Below are 22875 nucleotides of genomic sequence, written 5' to 3' on the forward strand. Positions count from 1 at the left end.
GGGTTGTACTCTTCCATAGGATGTAAATTCGCAACGTGAGGAGGGTCCGTGAGTGAACTTCTGTTGCCTCCAAACCCAGCTGCTGTCTGATTCTGACTCCTGCCTGGCTGCCATTGCTAGAAGGACAACATACGCACAAGTGGGCAGTCTGACCATCCCTCAGAGGAAGTGGGCGGCTGGGCTGTTTCAGCCATCTTCTGCCCTTCTAGGGCTTGTAGGGTAAGTGTGGGAAGTGAAGGGGTTCCCTGTAACACACATGAAGTGAGGGGAATTTCAACCCAGTGCACTGTAATGGAAGCGTCATAAGCTTTCCCTTCAGTCATGTGGACCGAGGCGCCGAGTCCTTATCCAGCCATCTATACCCACCAGCTCAGCCCGCTCCGGCTGCTGCAACAAAATAACACAGGCTGGGCGGCTTAGAACAGCAGAAACTGGTTGCTGACAATTCTGAAGGCTGGAGATCTGAGATTGGGGGGCAGCACGGTTGGATGAGGGCCCTCTTTCAGCTGCAGAATTGCCTAGGGAGCTTCATGAGGTCACGAGGTATAAGGACACTAATCCCATTCAGGAGGGCTCCACCCTCATGACCTAATCACCTCCCAGAGGCCCCACCTCCTAATGTCATCACCTTTGGGGGTTAGGATTTCAACATGTAAATTTTGGTGGGACATAAACATTCAGAGCACGGCACCATCCATATCCACCCGTCCATCATCCAGTCTTCACAGGACACCTAAATGTAACACATTATAAGAAATAAGTTTTTGTTTTTTTTTTGCGGTACGCGGGCCTCTCACCGCTGAGGCCTCTCCCGCTGCGGAGCACAGGCTCCGGACGCGCAGGCTCAGCGGCCATGGCTCACGGGCCCAGCCGCTCCGCGGCATGTGGGATCTTCCCGGACCGGGGCACGAACCCGTGTCCCCTGCATCGGCAGACGGACTCTCATCCACTGCGCCACCAGGGAAGCCCAAGAAATAAGGTTTGATAAAAATGGAAAGTTACTGATGGTTGTGGAAGCTGGGTGGTATGTACCTAGGGTCATTACACTATTTTCTCCACTTCTGTGTATTTTGTTTGAAGACTCCCATATAAGAGGCTGAACAAAGATAAGGCGTGCAGTGTGGGAATCAGGGGCTACGGTCTCAGGGGCCGCCTGCCACACAGAAGCAGTCGGTGCCTTAACTTTTTCCAAGCTCCTGGACGGCGGTGACGTCAGGCCTGCAGAGCTCGGGGGCCTTCACCATCAGCTCAAAGCAAAACCAAGAAGGAGGGGGCTGCTTCCACCAGGATACAGAAAAGGCACAATTTCTAGCAGTGACCGCGGTCATGTTGTTTGTTACCAGGCAACAAGTGACACGAAGAAGACAACAGAGGTGGTCCAGGGACGGGTCTGGAAGGTGAAAGGCAAGGAAGGTGAGGACCTGCTGCCTGACTCAACTTCACACCCGTCTCCTCACCCACAATCAGCAGCGCCTCTGCCATCACCTTTGTCCTCAGGCCACACGCTCCAGGCCCGCTTCACAGAGCGTCAAACCTGCCAACGGGCTGGCTGGGGACCAAGGGCACGGCCAACGAGGTCTCAGACCTCAAAGACGACCACCATGCGATCGTGAATAACCACATGTTTAATGCTTCACAGGACAAACTTGTTCTTTGCTATGGAGTTCATCACAAACTTGAATCGCTATGACTGTCAAGTCTATAATGCAATTTAAGCCCCAGGCGACAAGAGCTCTCGTGTCCAATAACTTGGCTTAGTGAAGTTTGTGCAAAGTCACAAACCTTTTCATACGTTCACGATCTCCAGAATTTAACTAGTGAAGTGTAGCACAGCCCTCTACCCCTTTGCAATCAGCAGAGAGAAACGGCTAAAACGATCATGGCTGAACCACGTTCTACGCTGGAAGGAATATCTGTTCTCACCTGGGCCACTTGCCCGGGTCCCAGAGCGGCTGACCCATCCACCTTGGGACGAGAGCCAGCAGAGGCTCCATGGTTTCTGAAGACCATCCCAGGGCAGGGAGCCAGGCCGAAGGCCACGATGGAACCTTCTGGAGAGAGCACAGCATCCCCATCCAGCCCACGTCTACCTGTACCCACCACTACCTTGCAGCGGTAACACATCTTCCCTCGTGCAAAGCCCGGGCCCGGCCTTCCGGTGTGACCCCGCCACAGGCCAGAGAGCACAGTTCAACTCTGGTTCACTCTAGAAGCTCCTTTGGGTACATAACCCCATCCCCGACCCCTCGGAAAATTATCCTTTTCCAAGCCGGGGACGTTGGCTTCAGCAAAGGTGACTTAGAGTTTGCTGTTCTTCTGAAACTGGGCCACCAGGCTGAGGACCTGCTCGGAAGCTTTGATGCTCTTGGAGCTGAGGTAGGTGGTCCTGTTGCTGGCCGTGTCCTCCAGGAAGTAGCGGTAATTGACCATGAGGCCACACGAGCCCGTGATGCCCTTGAGGCTGACGTCGGCCATCCAGTTGATGCGCCACATCACGGCCCCGTTCTGCAAGTGGAAGTTGGCCACGGGGTTCAGGGCGTAGCCCCGGTGCTTCTCCCCGTACAGGTACCAGGCGCAGAGCCGCATCAGGGGGGCCTGGAGCACCCGGACCAGCTGCTCAGACTGGGCCCACTCGCTGCTGCTGAGAATGGTCTTGAGGGTCTCATTCACGGGGCCGCCCGTGATCTTGGAGATTTCTTTACACTCGGAATCGGTCAACAGTTCGTTCCTCCCGTGATCCTTTGCTTTTGATTTCAGCAGCCCCAGAAGCCACTTGGTGAACCCGGGGATAGGGGACAGACTTGCAAACGTCCCCAGGTGAGGAAACTCCTTCTGCAGGGCACAGTTGGGGTGGGGAAAGGAAGGTGGAGAAAACACACACACACACACACACACACACACACACACACACACACACACACACACACAATTCAGCAGGTGAGTCACGGATTCAGAAACACCTCCTCATTTCTCGCTTACGTATCATTAACCTCCGTGTGCTGCTGTGTGGTTTACAAAGTGATATTTGATGCGCACGAACCTTCTTCTTTCAAGGAACAGTTATTAAGGATCTGATGTGTGCCAGGTCCTGGAGGCAACCCGAGTCCCCAGGACAAGCCTTTACTGTGGGGTCTCCAATCTGCACCGCTATCCACAACGGCAAGTTGGGGGACCTGCCTGAAATTGGAGGGGTGGGCTGCTATGATGTGCGGTGCTGTCTTCTGACTACAGGTCTTGTCTTTCTAGCCCACCAGGCCCCTCCCATGGACTTTGCTGCCGCCACAGAACCTGGTTTGGTGCTTGGCACACAAGTACCCAGTGACTGTCTGCTGTTTGTTGAATGAATAATTGATCGCTCAACTATAGCACAGTGGGTGCAGAGGATGGTATAGAAGGAGAGGTAACGGTTATGTCTGCACATCAGATAACACGGTTCAATCATTGTTGTTCAAATTACAGAGAGATCTCAATGATCATTTCGATGAACTCAGTATTTTCCAATTAAAAATGTAATATATGCTCACTACAGAAAAAAATTTTTTTAACTTAGGACGGAAGCAAAGAAACCACCACACTCTCCAGGTCTGATAGAGTATAACTCCTGGTCTTTCTCTAGGCAACTTTTGCAAGGGCAAGACAGTTATTTTAAATCCTGCTTTGTGCATTTATATCATGAGCGCTTTCTCACTGTCACTCAAAATTCAGAACCGTAACTTTAACGACAGAACAATATTAAAAGATAAAACGATCCCACGACTTTTCCTAACCCTGTTCTTTTCACTGGGCATTTAAGGTGCCTCCTCCATAAGCCTGCACGAACACCTCTGTGGAGGAAAGGCTGCCCTTCCCTCCAGACTTCTCAGGTGACTCTCCGGCTCCCAGCCCAGACGTGGAGAAGCGGTCAGCAGCAGGATGGCCCCTGGGCTGCCTGATTCAGAAACAGAATCTGCTGTATCACCCAGACCCTCTGACTGCCCTTCTGCCTCACACCAGCCCTGCTACCCGCCCACCCTCGCCCCAAGCGTTAGCACCTTCAGCAAAGCAGCAGGAAGTAAAAGAAGAAACTCAGGGTAATCAGAGGTGCTTCTCATCGCCTCCGGGGAAAAAGAGGCAGGGAGGGATTCTCGCGAAGCTGACACCCAACTGAATCCCAAGTTCTCAGACTTCAAACTGAATCTAACACGAAGCACGCAAATATTTAAATGGCACCCTGTGTGTCATTCTCTGAGGAGGAGCTTCTGCAGCAGCTGTCTGTGTTGAAGCCGCCAGAAGTGGAAAGTGCTGCTGTCACAGCCAGTTAGTCATGACCTAATTACTTCACCTAAAGATTAGATTCTACACATCAGAGTCCACTCCAGCCCCTCACGAGACAGTTTTAAAAAGCCCAAACCCAGCGGGGACCTGAACATTTCTGTGTTTCCCAGGGCAACCAAGAGAAGGCAATTATTAAAAAAACCAGGTGCCAGTGCATTTACCCTCCAACTGCCCGGTCAAAGTCGAACCTCGATGCTCCCTCCCGGGCCACGAGTGGGCGACGGTGGGTAGGGAGGTTGGCACGGCCAGGACTGGACAGTGGGAGCGAAGGGGGCCCTGCTGGCGGCTATGCCGGGGCAGCACGTGCCCATCAGGAGCTGCCCCGCCAGCCAGGGTGCAGGGTCCGCTGCAGAAGCCGCCGCCCCCAGGACGCATCTGGATTTGTGGCCCATGAGAAGCCGGCTTTGAGGGCCTTTTCCTCGGCACCGCTTCCACCCCCTGACGAGTCTCGGGGCTCCTAGGGAGTGCCAAGGGGCACCTGGCACTCTTCCACCCCTCCTGATCACTCCGGCCCAACAGCTTCACCCTGTCCGCAGAGATGAGGGCAGAACTGCTGGGCCATCCCAAGGCGGGGACACCGACAGCGGTGCGGCGGGGTCAGGGTCGAGCCTCGCTCACCTGCAGCTCCTTCACCACCCGCTTGATGAGGAAGGCGCCCAGCTCCACGCCCTGCAGCCCCTGCTGGGTCAGGCTCAGCGAGTATAAGACGGCTGTGGTGATCTTGTCCCGCTCCTCTGTCTCCGACGTGGGACTCTCCTTCACTATGATGGTCTGGAAAACATAAAGGACAGTGACGGGCAGCTGTGGATGCACCGCCTCGCCCTCACCCCTCCTGGGGGTCCCTCGACCCAAGGACCAGGCTCTAGAGGCAAGCACCCTGTTCTGAGACCTCTCTGGAGGCGGCGGTGGTCTCACAACTTCCTTGGCTGTTTGCTCAATGTTGTATCATTTCTTCCACTTTGAAATTCTCCCACAAGCTTCGCTGAATCACAACTGATGTCCCCTAGGTCTCTCTCAGGGGAGGTCTCTCTCTCTGTGCAATCTGCTGCCCTCCGACACCCCCAGACAGCACGCCAGCCCTCTGCCAAGGCCAAGGGGCCCACTTCCTGCGGCTCCTGTGCGCAGGCTGCCCACTGCGTCCTGCAGGCGTCCCTCCTCCCCTCTGAATCCTAGCTGTTTACATTTCCCAGGAAGCCGGATGCAGTCCTACCTAAGTTTTCTTTCAGGAAATGTACCTTTTTATGCTTTTCCTACGTACCTTTTTGGTTTTCTGTCACGTCCTTATATTTCCACAGTGAAACCACACGCCCGCACAGACACGTACGAGAAGCGATCTAAGAATCAGCATGACTCGTACTGGGAGGTCCCTTAGCCAAGTCCGACTTGATCTGCTCTGAGATGTGAGTGCGGGGCGTTCTGAGCTTTAATACCCTGAGGGCCACTGGACAGTAGTGGTGGAGACCTTGCAGTTGGCGTGGACACAGGCCCGCCAGCCTGCTTCTGAAGGACACGCTTACGCTGCTCTAAACTCCTACCAGCTACCCCGGATGCTTGGAGTAGGGGAGTCTGGCCCAGAGTCCAGGCTGAGGTCTGGAGCCCACAGACTTTCTTAAATTGCCAATGGGACACGTGGGTCTGCGCGTACCCCCCTGGGGAAAACATCCTCAGCTCTCATCCCCTTCAGACGCTCGGAGGGTCTTTTCTGTGACTCCTGGGAAGCCATGAACCGTCGCCATAAGGAAAGTTGGGCGGATGGTGACGCAGAGGCCGTGACATCCGGGGCCCCACCAGCCTCTCCTGCACCAGCAGCTGACGGAGGAGCTCTCCTCCCATCATTCCTCATCTTGTTGGATCACCTCCTTTGTTTTTCAAGAAGTCTGTAGGTTATCTCATGGTTCTGGACTCAAAATCTGTCTCCAGCAAATCTTTTTTTTTAAGTTTTCAAAAAAAAAAAAAAACCCCAAAATCCAAACAAATGAACCTTTCTTTGATTGTATGAATGAGATATGCATAATATCAAAGAGGCAAGAAATAAATGCATGAAGAAGAAATCACAAATCACTCCAGAACTGAACACCCAGTCCTACTGTTTACGTTTTGGGGAGCGCCTCTCCAGGTCGGTCTCATTGGCCCCAGGCAGGTACACACATAAGTACATGTGCATACAAAACCACGTACACACGCGTCTCTCATGTATGTGTCCGGATGCGCGAGTCTCCTCACACGGAAGGCACCTGCCCTCAGGGCTGGGATCCCGGCCCCCCACCGTCCCCCCACCGTCCCCACTTCTTCCATCATCCTGGGCAAATCTCTGCAGTCCCCTCCTAGCCTCGGAGTCCCCATGTCTAAGGTGAGGACACTGACGATAAAAAGCCTGAGTCACAAGGCGCTGTGAGCAGTCACACAGGAGGGCGCGCTGCGGGCGGGCGGGGCAGAGCAAACGCTCGGTCCACGGAATTCACGCCACGCAGAAGGTCACAGCAGATGGGCTAGGCTGGAACTGAATCTTCAGTCAACAACAAGTCAAGGTTGACGAGCCAGGTCACAAGTACAAAGCTAAAGCCACACGCGGGACCGCAGGGTCTGTGAGCACAGGCCAGACGCACACGCCGTCGTCCCCTACAGCAGCGTCTCCCGGTGGGCACCTGGGTTATCACTCCCACCTCCAGACGATGCTGCAGTGGGCAACCGCCCAAACTCTCAGCTCTGGGCCTCTCCTGGGATAAATTCCTGAGAGTGGAATTTTTAGGTCAAAAGGAACACACGTTTTATATTTTAATAGTTATTACCAAACTGCCCCCAGGGAGGCCGTGATAACTTCTAGTGCGTCATCACAGTGCAGGCGCCTCCAAACAAGCATCGTACGGGAACGTCTCCCTGATGACGAGTCCTCCGCCCTCGGATGCCAGGAGACGCTGCCCAGCGCCCACCTGACGTCTGCCATCACCTCTCGGCCTCCGAACAGGCCATTCCGACCCCGAAGCCACAGTGACCCAGGTGTACCCACTTCCCCTCAACGGACCTGCTCTGCAGCCCCAGCCCCTGCCCTCCGTGGGCCTGCGGACTGAGTGTTTCAGACACTCACCAACGCCTCGAGGAGAAGCCCAGCTTGCTCCGCGGGGGGGGAACCACCACGCCGGGCAGAGCGCTGGGCCCGCGTCAGGCACGCAGCACAGCCGACTTTCCAATTTCTCAATCGGCTGTCTTTTGAAACTACCCACAGGCACTTAGATGCTGAAGAGTTGATCCCCGTGCCCCTGCACCTGTACCCCCCTCATCCATAACAGCCTGGACCACGTCTCAACCCAAGGTCCACACACCCTGGCAAAAGCTTGCCCCGTCCCATCACTGCCCACACACTGCCCGTCTCCACTCTGTGGCTGCAGATCTGGAGACTGTATCTAGCTAATGCAAAGATCCACAAAGGCCGAAAAGCAATTTATTTTCAAAAAGGGGAGAAAACTAAGTTAACAGAAAACTTAAGGCACCCTGGGCCGTCTGCCCCGTCCTGAATCGACCGCGCACAGGTACCTGGATGCTGCTGGAGATCTCACTGGTCAGGGCCACGTGCAAAATGATCAGGGGCTCCCCCGGGGTCGAGCAGTGAGAGAAGAAGTAACACCTTCTGTAGGGCCCCACGCGCCGTTTCATGTCCGCCCAGTTTTTAACGGGATGCACAGCCTCAGCCCTGACGAGAACGTTATGAAAGGGCAAGACAAAAGTACAAATCACAAGTTAAAGAGCCGCGGGGCTGATTCCTACTCGTATTATTCACTCAAGTCAAAGCAATCCTTTAAATACAGCTTCAGCGGACTCTGCGGGAAATTCAAAGATCATCTTAGCGCGAAACAGCGCTGACTGGGAGGAAGCACAACTGGTGACCGTTTTACACACAAAACTGTGCTCTCATCCCCGGTCTTAAGACTCGTTTGCCAGGCCCCGGGGGAGCAGGTATGTGGCAGATTTCAACACAGAGACCTGACCATGCCTGTCACCGGACAGCCTACGTCTCTTGCTTCCCCTGAATCTCCGCAGTTTGAAGTCCGCGCTGCCTGAGGACACGCATCGCCTGGCTGCTTCCATGTGTCCAGCGACCTCGGCCACCACTGTTCTGTTTCAACATGCGACGTGGCAGCATGCTACTGTCGGCCAGCCTGCATTTTACCGTGTCCGGGGGAAGGTGGGAATCACGCACTACACTGTGAATTTGGAGATTTTATCCAAGGGAGACATTTTCACAGCTGGTTGAGACGGACGGTTTTTGAGTTACTAATGCCAATGCTTGGGTCCAGTGAACCCGGGCAGCTCTGATCATGGGGTTGCTGGGGAGACGCGGGCCTGAGGGCTTTAAATATGAGGACGTGACCGAGACCCCAAGCGCAGGTTCACTGGCACAAGGACCAGCTTCCACCTGTGCCCCTTCCTCCTCCATGGTCTCGGCATCACCTGCTAGGACAGCCACCTTTGTGGATCCTGTGTTTGGGTTTTATCAGGCTTGGAACAAAACGTACACGGGAATGGAGACTGGCTTTCCGCTGAAACGTAAGAAAAGCAGAGACGTCATAAATACTTACTCACTGATGTTCTGCAGCATTTCGCACGGTGAACGCCAGGTGACCCGCTCCAGGTTCAGGAACCCGGAAGAAAACCATTCTGAGAACATGCTTTTCAGCACCCCGTTCATTTCCTGAAATGGAGAGGGGGGAGCGCTGGCCTTCCGAGGGAAAGACGTCCAGCCCATCCCCGCATCGCTGCCAGCACAGGGAATTCGACACCAAAACCTGATACAAAAGAGGAGTGGGCAGGATGAGGCTGTTCTGAGGCGGCTCCACCGGGCTCTGCTCTCGGCCACGACAGACCGAACTCAGCTCTACGTCTTCCCTCCCTCCTTCCACCTGTAAGACACCTGGGTTCCATCTGAGCTAAGCTGCCCAAATCAAATAAAGTGTGCCGATGCATTCGCCGCCGTGAACACAGCTGCACACGTGATGTTAAGCTGACGCTGAACGGCGTCTCAGTGCAGGAAACTCCAGCGCCCTCTCAGGAACGTTCCCTGGTTCCCCAAAAACACCCTTTCTTGTTTCCCAAGAGAAACGAGGACCCCACATTTCGACAGCTCTAAGGTGTGTGTTTTCCTATTTTCACATCTTGGTGGTCAGGACACCTTGTTCAAATGACGGCGGGTCACGGTTTAATCGGCAGCATTTTTTCCTCCGAGTGGGCCGCAGGGTAACAGTGCGTCGGGCAATCCATGCATTTAGAATTGATGACATTATTCTAATTTCACCTACTTATATTTATTCTACTTCCCAAAATGATTTGAGTCAACTGTACCATCAGAGATGCATTCGCACTGAAACTTTTCAAGCAAGAATAGAACAAGAGGTGAGTAAGGAAAGGAGAGGACGCGATGCAGGGGCAGAACCATCCCAGTTCAGTCTGTGGTGACTGCTGACCATGTAATAGTGGTAAGCTTCGTGACAGTCAGAGTGGAGGGGACGTCCAGGGCAACAGACAAGGCTGTTGTTCCTCAACGGCTGCGTCCCTTTTTCCCAAATCGACAGAAGCTTCACTTTTTACCTGGGCACGTGACTGTTCAGGATAAAGTCTGCACTGCCGCCAGGGCTAATCGTGTGACTGAGTTCTGGCTTCTCAGATGTAAGCAGAGGTATCCTGCAGCAGCTTCTGGGAAACTTGGAAGATGGCAGGAGCAGCAAAGGGCTGCTCTTTCTCTTTGTCCTTCCCACTGCAGGGAAGAGATGTCCTTCCATCTTTTTCTTTGTCCTCCCCACTGCAGGTCGGAAGGTGATGTGATGGCTAGAGCTGGAGCAGCCATCTTGGGCCATGAGGTAACTTTGGGGATGAGGTTTTCAGGGAAGAGCAACAAACAGAAGCCTGGGCCAACTGAGGGCACCACAGAGCCAGCCCTGGGCTGCCTACCTCCAGACTTCTTCATGAAAGACAAACTTCTCTTATTCAAACCACTGCTGTTTTGAGTCTCCGTTAGTTATAGATGAACTGCATACTAACAGATACACTGCATATTATTATCGAATAACAGCAAACATCTCAGTATGTCTGGTACAGAACTGACCTTATGAATCCCTGTATAAGAATCACAAGGACCATGACGGATAACACCTGTAAAACTGTACACAAGCTATAAAACTGTTATAGGGCCATTTCACATTTTAATCTCTGGTAAAAGGTCAAAGGGCTCAGAACCTTGTCACTTGAGGATAAGTTGTAGGCATGGGGGTGGGTGGCTCAGAAAGGGTTTCAGAATGAAGAGAGGTCCATCTTTGAACACTGAAGGCCTAGGGCACACAAGAGGCCCCACGGGGGCAAGGAGAGGGAGCAAGTCCAGGACCAACAGGGGGAAGGCACAGTCAGACTCCATGGAAAGAAGAGCTTCTGAGGAGCCAGGGCTGCCCACAGAGGTCCTCCTGGGAGACAGTGGCCCTCCCCACGGGAAGAGATGAGCACAGGGTGGGCAAGAACACGGTGGAGATGTTTTAGAAAGGATTTCCACGTCGACAGGCGACTGGACCATGTGATCTCTGTAATTCCTCGTAACTCTTTTTTTTTTTTTAGAGACGGGGTCTCGCTGTGTTGCCCAGGCTGGAGTGCAGTGGCTATTCACAGGCGCGATCCCACTACTGACCAGCTCGGGAGTTTTGACCTGCTCCGTTTCCGACCTGGGCCGGCTCACCCCTCCTTAGGCAACCTGGTGGTCCCCCGCTCCCGGGAGGTCACCATATCGATGCCGAACTTAGTGCGGACACCCGATCGGCATAGCGCACTACAGCCCAGAACTCCTGGGCTCAAGCGATCCTCCTGCCTCAGCCTCCCGAGTAGCTGGGACTACAGGCGCGCGCCACCGCGCCCGGCCCTCGTAACTCTTTATCCCATGGTCTAGTCTCCTCTACTGGCCTCTCAGCTCTGTAAGGGCAGAGGTCATTTCTGATTTAGTCCTCTGGTTCTCAAAGCCATCAGTGGGGTCCTCCATGTGGAAGATGATTTAACAGATTGATGGCAAATGAAAAAGAGAAGACAAACTGGAAAACAGTGACCAGGAAGTAGCAGGAAGGGGGAGAAGGGATGGCTCACCAGGCAACACAGAACGGCTCCTTATAAAACTGTATTTCCTGCACTGACTACAGTGGTTCTCAGTCTTCCTGGGGTCCTCATACACTCTTGCACATGTGCTAAAAACTGGGGACACTCTCCCCAGAAAAACACAAACACATTAATAAAACTCTGCACACAGCTTCCTGGAGTTCATGGAGCCCTTTGAAACTCAGTTCCCAACCAGGTTCCCCAGGTTGGGAACTTCTGCACTGAAAGGTTAGGAACACACCAGCCGAGTTCCATGTAGGATGTACATGGAACTCTATGGCATCTCTATGAGACGCACAATAGGAACAAGTTGGAAAAATCTGCCTTCGGCATTCATTCAGTATTGATTATGAAAGGAATGGTCTGGCTGACGGAAGCGCCTCTTCTACAAGTCCCTTCGTTCTATTCTGGGCTACTGACAGCTATAACGTGGGACACTGGACACGAGATCCGGGAATCTAGGTTAAAGGTTACACATCTCCACCGCCCAGTGCTAACAGGACCGCAGCTGTTCAGGCTGGAATTAGGTGCCGAGGGAAGCAAGGCTACCGGATCTCAGATAGCAGGAGGGAGAGGAATCGTGTATGCGTCACGCTCAGTGATTGAGAAATCATTTATCAGCGACCCAGGACTCAAAAATACAACTGCTGGGACAACGTTCCCATCTACAAATGAGTTCATCTCTTAGTCTAGCTAAGTGCAGAATTTAGTAGAACCAGGAGGACCACCAGGTTAACTTCAAAACAGGACAAGACACCAGAGAAGGTTTACAACAAACTGTGGTGCGGCTGGGCGCTGCAGTGGTGGCGTGGGGACCCTGCCTGATACGAGTTTGGTCCCTTCTCCAATGTTCCACCTGGGCTTCTGTTAAGATTCCCACAGGTCTCACCGTCATTTCTACATTCAAATCGCCCATCGTTTCCCAAATGCCAGCTCCCTTCTGCTGCCCACAAATATCTCACGGTGCCCAGACCCTCTCTTAGAATGGGAGTCCCCTCGGCTTCACTGGGGATTGTATCTGTAAGAGACTGAACTCTTCAACCCCAAAGGGCTTTTGGAAATAACTCTGCGGAAAAACAAAAAGCCTGTAAACTGCTCACACAAGAAGCACGCGCCTGCCCGCACACCGTGTACCCCGCTCAGGAGCTGGACACACAACCGCAAGTTCACAGGGCGTCTCGTTGAGGAGGGCAACTGACGGGTGGATTGGGTTCACACCTCAGAGCCCAAAGCCCACACTTCCCCGCCTCGGGAAAGAACACGCAAACCCGGACTTGTGGCCACATGTCCAGGCATCAGAAGCCTTAAAGCACACTTGGAACTTCAACAGGGGAGAAGAGCATTTTTAACAAAAAGAACATTTGATCTTGTAAGCAAAGGGGCCGTTTCTCTTCCTGGTGTCATTAAGCTGCTTTGTGGATTTGGTATTACCCACCCCTGCCCAACACTGGATGACTGATGTACTGTTCTATTTCCTAAGATTAAAACTCGGGGTGGGGGGCAGGGGTCCTGCGATCAGAGAATTCAAGGACGTTGACAAGTCCCTTTTCTACAAATTCCTTAATTATGAAAACAACTAAAATCCCTTTCTTGGGGTAAATCCGTTAAGATCAACTCACTTATTATAATCCAAGAGTTGCTACAAAGTGGCATCAGAGGGACGGACCATCGCAGTAGAGACTTGGGATGAATCAAGAAGTCCCAGGCTGGCCTCCAAGACACTTAGGCTTCTAACGACCTTTTAACTGATGGGCAGCAACGTCCATCCTCTCTGCAGCTGATCTGCTATTTGAAAACCACAGCAGACATCTGACGTCTGCTGGGCTGTAAAAACTTTCTACACAGCACTTGCATCTTCCCAGCAAATAGACTTGATACCGACTCTGAACTTCCTATCAGGAAGGATTAAGAATAAGAAAAGAAACCTCACCGGATTTAAAATACCCAAGAAAAGAGACCTACCCCTGCCGGGCCTTCCGCCTTGGGCTGCACGCTGGGCTCCACTCAAACAGAAGCGTCAGCCTCTGGATTCTTCCCGTATTTCCAATAATCACAGCCCTCGGTCAGAGACCAAGATCTTGACAAACTGCCCTCATTCGTAACTGTGTTTTTAGCCAAGCCCCACAGTATTTCTAGAAGAGAAGCAGGCTGACCACCACCGCCTCAGCAGCAGAGCTGGTTGGCCCGGGACAGTTAAGGGACGTGGCTACGATCACCTAAAATCACGCTTCGAACCAGCATAACCGGGGCCTTCCTTCCCCACCTGGTGCGTCTTCTGCTGTACCCACTGTTCCGTATGAGATGCCCAGTCAGCATCCCTTTGGGCCTCACACATGCCAGTTATTCTAAGGATGCCTCTGTGCTCACGAGATTCAGCAAACAAGAAGCTGTGAGGAGAAGCAGGGCACTGAGTCCAGTCCAGGGCAATGCCCAGGCCTGAGCCCACAGCAGCTCTCGTCCACCTGACATTAGCTGGCAGCTCCAAGGTCAGCAAGGGCCAGGGGAGAAGAACACCTGTGTGATGGGGTGCCGTGTGCACAGCAAGGGGTGCTCAGGTCTGCTACTCCCTGCCTCCTGGGCGTCCCCCGGCATCCTAGGCGCCTGAGGATCTGCGGCTCCTGCGCTGAAGCTCGAGGGCCAAACTGCTGGTGGTTTCCAACACTGGATTCCTACAAGCGAAAAGCTCTAGCTTTTTAACCACCTCTTTAACTTGGCTGCAAAATCCAGAATGAAACAAACACGGAATCAAGATGTACCACACACACGTTAAGTGATTCTGGTGATTAATTACAATATCAGATCCCAGTGACGATTTCTATGGGTTAAAAAAAAGTCAACTCTGAATGTTTTGAATGATAGAGATAAAAAAGCATTTACGTAGCCACAAAGAGCAAAGGGGAAGGGGAGCAACAGATTTAGCTGCTAACAGGTAGAGGCACTCGGGCTAAGGGGAGGATTTCTAGGTAGAGAAACACAAGAGGTGTGATGGAGCCACCTGAAAAGGCTTCTGCACCCAGCGTGTCCAGACCATGCGCAGAGGCCAAGGTCAGTCTAGGGTCACTCACCCTCTGCGTAAGAAATATCTTGATTCCACGTGACTTTGTGCCTTTCGGTTGGTGATGTTTTTCCCTTAACGTGTGTGGACAGCCTTGGTTATAAAACAAGGGAACCCTGAACGTCTGAGGACATGGTGTTGCTGGCAGCTCTGGATCTCCCTGGGGCCAGCTCCCCTCCCACAAGTCAAGTCTCAAGGTCACAGCTTTGAGCTTTGATGATGTCCCTTCTCAACCTCATAACCAAGAGTCTTCTCTTGTATGTGGGGAAGAGTAAGGAAACGAGTCCAGTTATGTCTCACAGAATCGGATGTGACATCAGGAATCCCCCAGGACAAGGGCGGTCCCAACGTCTGCTAGGATTTCTCTCTCTCTCTCTCTCTCTCTCTCTCTCTCTCTCTCTCTCTCTCTCTCGGCCGCAAGGAAACCTTCCCTGGCCTCCAGGTTCCATTCCAGGCTCAGACCTCTGAATGGAGCAGTCTGACCTCAGGACGAATGGGAGTGGTTAGCTGCTGACTTCGCCAGATGGCAGGGCACCCGGGACTCTATCTCACGCTTCATTCATCATTTTGCTACGCAAGACGAAGGCCCCAGTTTTCAAGGAGCTGATCATGGACTTGCGGGGGAAAAATAAATTTCAAACAACAGATTCTGTGGTTAATGTATCAAATCGAACTGAGTGGTACAATTACGTATCTATAAGCTCAGAGCCGGGTGAGGCAACCCTGAGCTGGAGCGCCTGGAAAAGCCGAGCAAACGAGCTGGGAGTGCAGGTGGCTCTTTTTCTAACAGGAATCACGCAGGGGCGCGGGTTCAGGAACGTTCCATCCAGGAGCCAGCTTGGCTGGAGAGGAGGGTCCGTGGAGGGGAGCGAGTAATGCTGGGGGAGTGGGAATGCGCAGGATGGCTGGTGGGCAGCAAAAAGGCCAAAGGAAAGACACCGAATGCCATCCTCGTGGCCACGGAAGGTTTGATGATTTTTCGACAGAAGAGCAGAGACTGACCTGAGGTTTCAGAAAAAGGTGGGTGCTGAGGTTGCTGATAAGATGGAAACTTACACAAAGTCTTGGAAAGATAAACACAGTCACAACTAGAGAATATTAAACTCCTGAGTCAGTGAAAGTAAATAAAACAAAGCCATTCATCAACTGGGTTGTTTTACCTTCCCTTCAGTTTTATAGAAAAAGGCAAATCTAAAAGAATAAGCCCATTTTCGATCTAGTTAGGTTGTCAACTAAGAGGGCTGGTGTGCCAAGATGAAGTACACACCGTGGAGTGTGGAGACGGGGCTTGGGTGGAGGCGCTCTTACCAGCTCTGTGCTCTGGGCGCTGCACTGGGCCTCGACAAGCTTTAATCACCTCATCTGTCAAACAGTCACCACATCTTGCTGAGGATGAAATGAGCAAGTGCGTGAAAGGCACCCACACACACCGTGCCCGCCCCTAACTCTTCCTTCCCATACTAGAAGGGAAGCTTCGGACCAAGTGATCTTGGAGCCTGAGCACGCCTGGTACCATATAGGCAGCCGATGAATGGCTGAATGGATGGGTGGAGAGTTTCATTTTGGGACAGGTCACCTACCCAAAAGACATCCTACCTTGGATTAGGTAGACAGACATCCTACCTAATTCTCAAGCCTCCTATGCAATGAGAATTAAGTTTCAGAAGGCTTTCAGGAGCACCTGTCTCCGCTTCAAGGAGGAAAAGAAAAAAGGTCTGCTTGGATTGCAGACGAAACCCAAGCCTCTCTTGGGAGGAACCAGATGTGTATGCACACAGTGTGTGGAACACAAGGTCTCAGCCATTCAGGTGGGGATTTAGTTGGGAACATGGTCAGTTCAACAGACTGGGATTCCAGGACTGATTTGGTGCCAATGCAATAAACAACTGAGGTTCTCAGCCTGTGACTCTTATAGCTGAAGGCTCACTGGTCCTAGGTAATACTTAGCATTGTAGATTAGCCAGCTATTAAGAGCCATCAAATCATAGCTCCTGTTATCATCCTGAGATTAACCCTATCCTAACTACGCACGATTTTATGGGCTAGGGCGACGTAGCCAAGAAAGATACGAAGGTTTCTGATAAACACCATAACTCACATAACATGAGGAAGATATAAAGTGCAGAGCAAAGAACCTGGGCAATGTGGATTTGGGTGGATGATCAGAGACATACTTATTTGCTCTGGGGGCCTGGTCAAGTCATGTGACCTCACATGAGAGGTCGACATGTGGAGACACGCTTATCACCTCCCCAAGAGTGAGGCAATGAACGTAAAAACCGTTACGCCAGTGTTAAGAGTTCTTAAAGGAGTCGTTCAACTGTTCGATTCTTTTTAAAGCCAACTGCACCTACTAACCTTCTGAATGCCAGAACATTTACAGCATTTTTGGTTTACTAAAAGAGCAAGTTAGGGGTCCCACCATATTTAACATCAATAGTAATAAAAGGACTATATTCAACTACCAGCCACCTTTCAAGTCATCATTATTTAAATCTTTATTTATTCGCATCTAACCTGAGCTCACTGTGCTAAACGCCTGATTTGCTCAAGAAGTCAACTTAGAATCCTATTTTAGGGCTGAACTCAGGAAGGTAAAAATATCCTGGTCATAGTTATGAGGCAGAGAGAAAATAGAAGGCATCCAGACTCCTAGACGGTGGCAACCTCGAGTTCTAGTCACCTTTGTACGTTTCACAGGACTTTGTAGGACAAGGGCTTACACAGTGGGACCTGCGACTAACTCTTACTGACCCCATCCAGGTCTTCAGAAAGTTACCGGATGCTCGGTTCGGTCCGCATTCAAGTGTACCACATGGACGAAACCTCTCAGGTAAAAGAATGAAAAAGAGATTTTATGGAGCACGCTCATCAGGAACGAGGCGTGACAGTCACCTTGAAAGTACGCGACGGCCGAGTTTCTATAAAGACGAGCCTAGAGGGAGGCAAGGACTGGGAAAGCGTGGGAAGGAAGGGGACAGGGTTCGGGGCCTCTGACTCGGGGCGAAGTGTGCGCGGCTCCAGGCAGGGGAAGGTGGAGTGCTTGGGGCTTGAGGGGCGGGTGAGGACGACATGGGGAGAGCCGCCAAGGGTCGGGGGCGGCCCGGGCGGGGCCTTACCCGGACGTGCGGTCCCTCCATCAGCTTGAGGGCCTGAGCCTCGAGCAGGTCGGCCCGCAGCTGCACCAGGAAGCGCACGCCGCCGTCCAGCTTGCTGATGTGGTGGAAGAGGCTGCGGTAGCGCGGCACCAGCGCGTAGCGCAGCCGGTCCTCTGCCTGCAGGAGCACGGCCGCGTCCCGCGGCTGCTGGAGCAGCTGGAGCACGGCGGCGCTCTGCTCGGCCACCTGGCCGTGGTCCACGCCGAAGCCCCGCGCCAGGCGGCCCAGGAGCTCGGCGCGGTCGGCCGCCTCAGCCAGGCCGCCGTAGAAGCTCACGAAGTCCGCGCACTGGTTCTCCGCCGGCGCCGGCGTCTTCTCGCGCAGCCCGTAGGCCGGCATCGCGGGCACCGCACGGTGCAGCAGCTCGTCCATGGCCCGCTCCAGGGCGCCGGCCGCCGCCGCCGCCCGCCCGCTCGACAGCCGGGGTCCCGGCGGCCGCAGGGGGAGCCGTAGCCAGAGGAGGAGGAGGCGCCCAGCCGACACGGTCGGCCGAAGGACTCGCATGGCGCAAGGATACAGCTGCCTCGGGAACGCCAACGCCGCCGCCGCCGCCGCCGCGCTTCCGGCTTCCGGCACGCTCCAGTCCGGTTGCCCCAGCCCGGGGGACGGGCGGGGCGGCGACCAATCGGAGGGCGGAGCGACGGGGGCGGGGCGGAGTGCGGCGCGAGGCCAAGTGTGGCCAAAGGTAACCCGAATGGCGACCAATCGGAGGGCCGAGCGACGGCGCGGGTGGCGACTTCAGGGGGGGCCTCTGCCCTGTCATCTAGTCACCCAAAGTCACCGCCTCAGTCCCTCTCCTCTAGGGCCGAGCTCTCCAGCCCCAAGGAACATCACGGTCACCTAGGGAACCTGTTACGCACGCAGATTCCTGGCCCTACTCCGGAAATTCTGATCCAGTGTATCTGGGGAGGAGCGGAGCAATCTGCGTGCCTACGAAGTATTCGTGGTGGTAATTCTCTGGCAAGGTAGGCTTTGTCTTGACCCCTGCCTAGGCGCTCTCACTTACCCAGATGACCCCCAGAGCTAGGCTTCCAGCTGCCTTCTGGAGAACTTTCTCACCGATACGGCAAACCGGGCTCTCCCAAGCATCTGGTTCCCCAACATGTCCCTCCTTCCTTGGTCCTTATTCATTCATTCATTCGTTCGTTCATTCAACAGAGTGTTTATTAACCGCCTGGTATGTGCCAGGTCCTATACGGGGCACGGGGATAAAATAATGAACCAGATAGACCTGAACCTGCTGCAGGGAGTTTACAGTTTAACGAGAGAGACAGATGATACCATAACTACAAATTGTGTTAAGTGCTATAAGGGAAATAAACCGGGTGGAGTGATACAGCTGGGTCAGAGCGGACGTCCCATTGTGGACAGGGTCATCAGGGAAGGCCTCTCTGAGGGGGTGACATTTCAACTGATACCAGAAGCGGGGGGAGGTGGGGAGGTGGGGAGAAGCTCACCTATCCGTTCTCCCAAGTTCAAAAGCACCGTTTTTTATAACCTCTTCCCTGCCTTTCATCCCAACATCTAAATTTTATCGATTCTGCTTTAAAAAGACTCCTGCATTCATCTCTTCTCTCTGGCTCTCTGCTCCTGCAGCCCGTGTCACTTCTTACGAGGGCCACTTGCAGTAGCCTCTCTGCTTCCAGGCTTGATTGCTCCAATCCATTCTCTGCATCAGCCGCTGGGTGAACTTTCTAAACTATCCATCTAACTACGTTATTCACTTGCTCAACAACCAAATGCTCTGAGCCTGACAGGCAGAGCCTGGCACGGACGGCCCCTGCTCCCCTCTCTGGCCCCGTGTTCTGTCTCTTCCCACCTCACGTGCCTTACTCTGTGGCCTGGTGGCTCCCAGATGTTTAGATTTGGGGATCAGTTTTTAAACACTGGGAAGACGGACACAGGACAGGGAGTGGGGAGGTGGCTGGGATCGCATCCGTCTACAGCCTTGACACACACCCCTGCTTCAGACAGTCCCTCCTTCCAGGAGTGAGATTTCTGCCACAGTTAGTGAGAGACTGGGGGGAGTTCGCAGGGCTTGACGCCAAATTCAGTGGAGTCCAGAGGAAAAGCCATCCAGGGTCCCACTGTGCTCCTGGAGAAAGAGAAGCCTCATCTAGGTACAAAGGATGAAGGAGAGGATCAAAGAGACCATTGAGAACACATGGTGGGCAGTATGCCCGGGGCAAGTGGGCTCTGGGGCAGGGCCTTTCTTGTGTGTTTCGGGAGCTACAGGGCATCCAGCGATGGGTGGGCAGAGGACGGTGAACCATTCCCTTCCTTAGTCACACAGTAGTCAGTAACTGATGTCCCACTGAAGTCCCTCTGATGTCCCCTGTGCCGTGAGAAGGATGTGCGCAGGCCCTGGCCGAGCCCCTCATGTGCCTCTCTGTACACTAATAGGACCACCAGTCATTCAGCACTTCCTAAATGCCATCCCCTGTTCTTAGCACTTACCTGCAGTATCTCATTTAAGCTTCCCAGTAACCCTATGGGGCCAGCACTATTATTCCCATTTTATAGAGGTGGGAACAGAGGCACGGAGAGATACAGGGACTTGCCCAAGGGCTCCCACTAGTAAATGCAGCAGTGCTCCCTGGGTCTCTCCCAGCCTGGAGCGCAGGAGGACTATCTGGGCGCAGGCTGCTGTCTCTCCAAAGTCTGTGCTCCTTCCACCCCAGGATCCTGCCTCTGCTAAAATGAGGATTCCTGCGTTATTTAGAATTGAGTTGGTTTTCATGCTGAGATGCTGAGGAAAAGACAGGAGAGACAGGAATCTAATAAATACCAACTCCCTCCCACATGGCCGAGGGTTGACTGCTTTCAATCCTCACATCAACACTGTCAGGTAGTTGTCCCCCAACTACAGATGAAGCCGAGGCTTGATGGGGTCACGTGACAGACCAAGGTCATCCTGTTAGTGAGAAGCAAAGTCCAGGTTTGACCACTGTCTATCGGCGCCGAAGCTTTTGCTTTTCCCACTCTCGTGAGTTAAGTTTCTGGAAAGGTTTTCCTTCCTCAGAGGCCATACGGGAATCATCCATCTGTTCCCAAGTTCCATCCCAGTGATGATGGGAACCAACAGGGAGTGATAACTATTATTTTATAATGGGGGAAAAATGCAGAGAGGGGCCAGCCCTAAGAGGTATTAAAACTTATGAAGCTCCAGTAATTAAAACTGAATGAATACACAAACATTTATGAAAATAACAGAAGAGCCCAGAGGTGCTTGGGTATTGGGTGTAGCAGCCCACATCATGGTAGCATCACACATCACTGGGGGGAAAAGAGCAAAGTTGTGTCCTCACACTGTACAAAAGAAATTCTAGATGGCTTAAGGGTTTAAAATTTCACAAAATGAAACAGAAGTATTAGAAGAAAATAATCCCAGAGTGCAACAAACCTTTTGAAGCATGACACCAACCCAGAATGCATAAAAGAGAAGATAAGTAAATTTCAGTATATAAATTTTTTAAGTTCTTTATACTTAAAAACAAAAGCAAAAGACAAACACTACCTTGGAGAAATATTTGCAAGCTATTATCACATAGAAATGGCTAATCCCCCCAATATATAAAGAACTACAAAGCACCATGGGAAAAGACTGTCAACCCAGCAGAAAAATGGAGAAAAGATCTCACCAGAGAGTTCTGGTGAGAGGAAATAGAAGAGTAAATAGAAATGGCTCTGAAAAATCTGTAAGGTGGGCTTCCCCGGTGGCTCAGTAGTTAAGAATCCGCCTGCCAATGCAGGGGACACGGGTTTGATCCCTGGTCCAGGAAGATCCCACATGCCACGGAGCAACTAAGCCCATGCGCCACAACTACTGAGCCTGTGCTCTAGACCCCGTGAGCCACAACTACTGAGCCCACGAGCCACAGCTACTGAAGCCCATGCGCCTAGAGCCCGTGCTCCGCAACAAGAGAAGCCACCGCAATGAGAAGCCCGCGCACCGCAACGAAGAGTAACCCCCGCTCACCGCAACTAGAGAAAGCCCCGCGGGCAGCAACGAAGACACGACGCGGCCAAAAATAAATAAATAGAATAAATAAATTTTAAAAATATATGAAAGGCGCTCAACTTGACTCGTGATTTAAAAGAATGCAAATTAAAATACTCCAGTGAGCTACCAGTTTTGATTTACCATGTTGTAATGATCAAAAAGCTGCATGACAGTCTGTGCTCACGAGCTTGTGGGAAAGCAGGCATCCTCTTCCACCACTGGTGGGAGCATCACCTGATACAGCCCGTGTGGGGGGGGGTGAGGGGTGCCTTGGCAGTTATCTCTCAGCGTCACAAACTGGCCCAGCAATGTGCACAGATACATCCTCCATCTGCTGAATGGGTCAATGACAAGGTTGACCAGACCTGGGTTCTCAATCGGCAGGACCAGGAATCAGGCAGGGAGCCCAGGACAACAGCAGGGTCCCTGCAAGGAGACGGAGGTGAGGGTGGAACAGACATCTCTGGCGATAACAAGGACTCAGGCTCAAAAGTCCTCAGCCGGAGCACCTTGGCCAGGAAGAAACAGCAAAATAGAGGTGGGGGAGGGGCTTGGTTGGAGCGTCTCCATCCCCAGAGGCGAGTACAGGGGGCTGGGAGAGCACATTAATAAAAACCATGGGCTCCGAAGTCAGCAGAAGGTCCTGGGGACGCATCCTGGACCTGCCGCTTTCCAGTTCAGTGACCCTGAGTAGGTTTGGTCACCTTTTAAAGGCTGTTTCCACATCTAACAGGTGTAGTTGAGAGTAACTGTCTATTGCAGGCTTGTGAGGATTAAATGAAACAATTCATGTTAAGCACGTGGCAAGCAGTAAAGCCTCTGTAACATTTTAGCAAAATTACGGTCATTAATATTTGAGGGTGGGTGTATATTTGCATGTATCCAAAAATGGAGCACCATGTTGACCCCGGGCTCAGAGACACTCTGATTCCTGTGCAGCTTCTTCCTGGAATTCTGCAATAAGTGAGGGAAGAGGCAGCTGAGTGTGAGAAAAGAGGGTGGAAAGGGAGAGAAAGAGTCAGAGAGAGACTGAGACCGAGACGGAGACAGAGAGAGAGGCTGATGGAAAGCCATTTCCTTGAGCAATTGCCAGGATAACAAAAAGATTTTTCTTTTGAAACAATTTTCAAATAGTTACAGTTATCAAGGGAGATGATTTCGTCCTCTAGGAAGTGAGGCTCTGACCTCCCTTCCATTTTCTCCTCCTTCTATTCCCCACCCCACCA

The 22875-nt window shown here is 52.6% G+C and overlaps 1 protein-coding gene across 2 annotated transcripts; it reads right to left on the reverse strand.

The window, feature by feature from the left end:
- Positions 1 to 985: 985 nt before the first annotated feature.
- On the reverse strand, positions 986 to 18176 carry MLYCD (malonyl-CoA decarboxylase). Of its 2 annotated transcripts, none has more exons than XM_029213433.1 (5): positions 17608 to 18151; positions 8893 to 9095; positions 7846 to 8002; positions 4933 to 5085; positions 986 to 2832 (listed from the first exon to the last, which is right to left on the reverse strand). In XM_029213433.1, the coding sequence occupies exons 1-5, from the start codon at positions 18148 to 18150 to the stop codon at positions 2299 to 2301; spliced, it is 1590 nt and encodes a 529-aa protein (XP_029069266.1). In that variant the 5' UTR covers position 18151; the 3' UTR covers positions 986 to 2298. The 2 variants fall into 2 exon arrangements, with proteins under 2 accessions (XP_029069266.1, XP_029069267.1); XM_029213434.1 differs by having other exon boundaries at positions 2185 to 2832; positions 8889 to 9001; positions 17608 to 18176.
- Positions 18177 to 22875: the final 4699 nt, after the last annotated feature.

The sequence above is a fragment of the Monodon monoceros genome, unplaced genomic scaffold (genome assembly GCF_005190385.1).
Source record: "Monodon monoceros isolate NGI ecotype Baffin Bay Population unplaced genomic scaffold, NGI_Narwhal_1 Super_Scaffold_10, whole genome shotgun sequence".
Taxonomy (NCBI): domain Eukaryota; kingdom Metazoa; phylum Chordata; class Mammalia; order Artiodactyla; family Monodontidae; genus Monodon; species Monodon monoceros.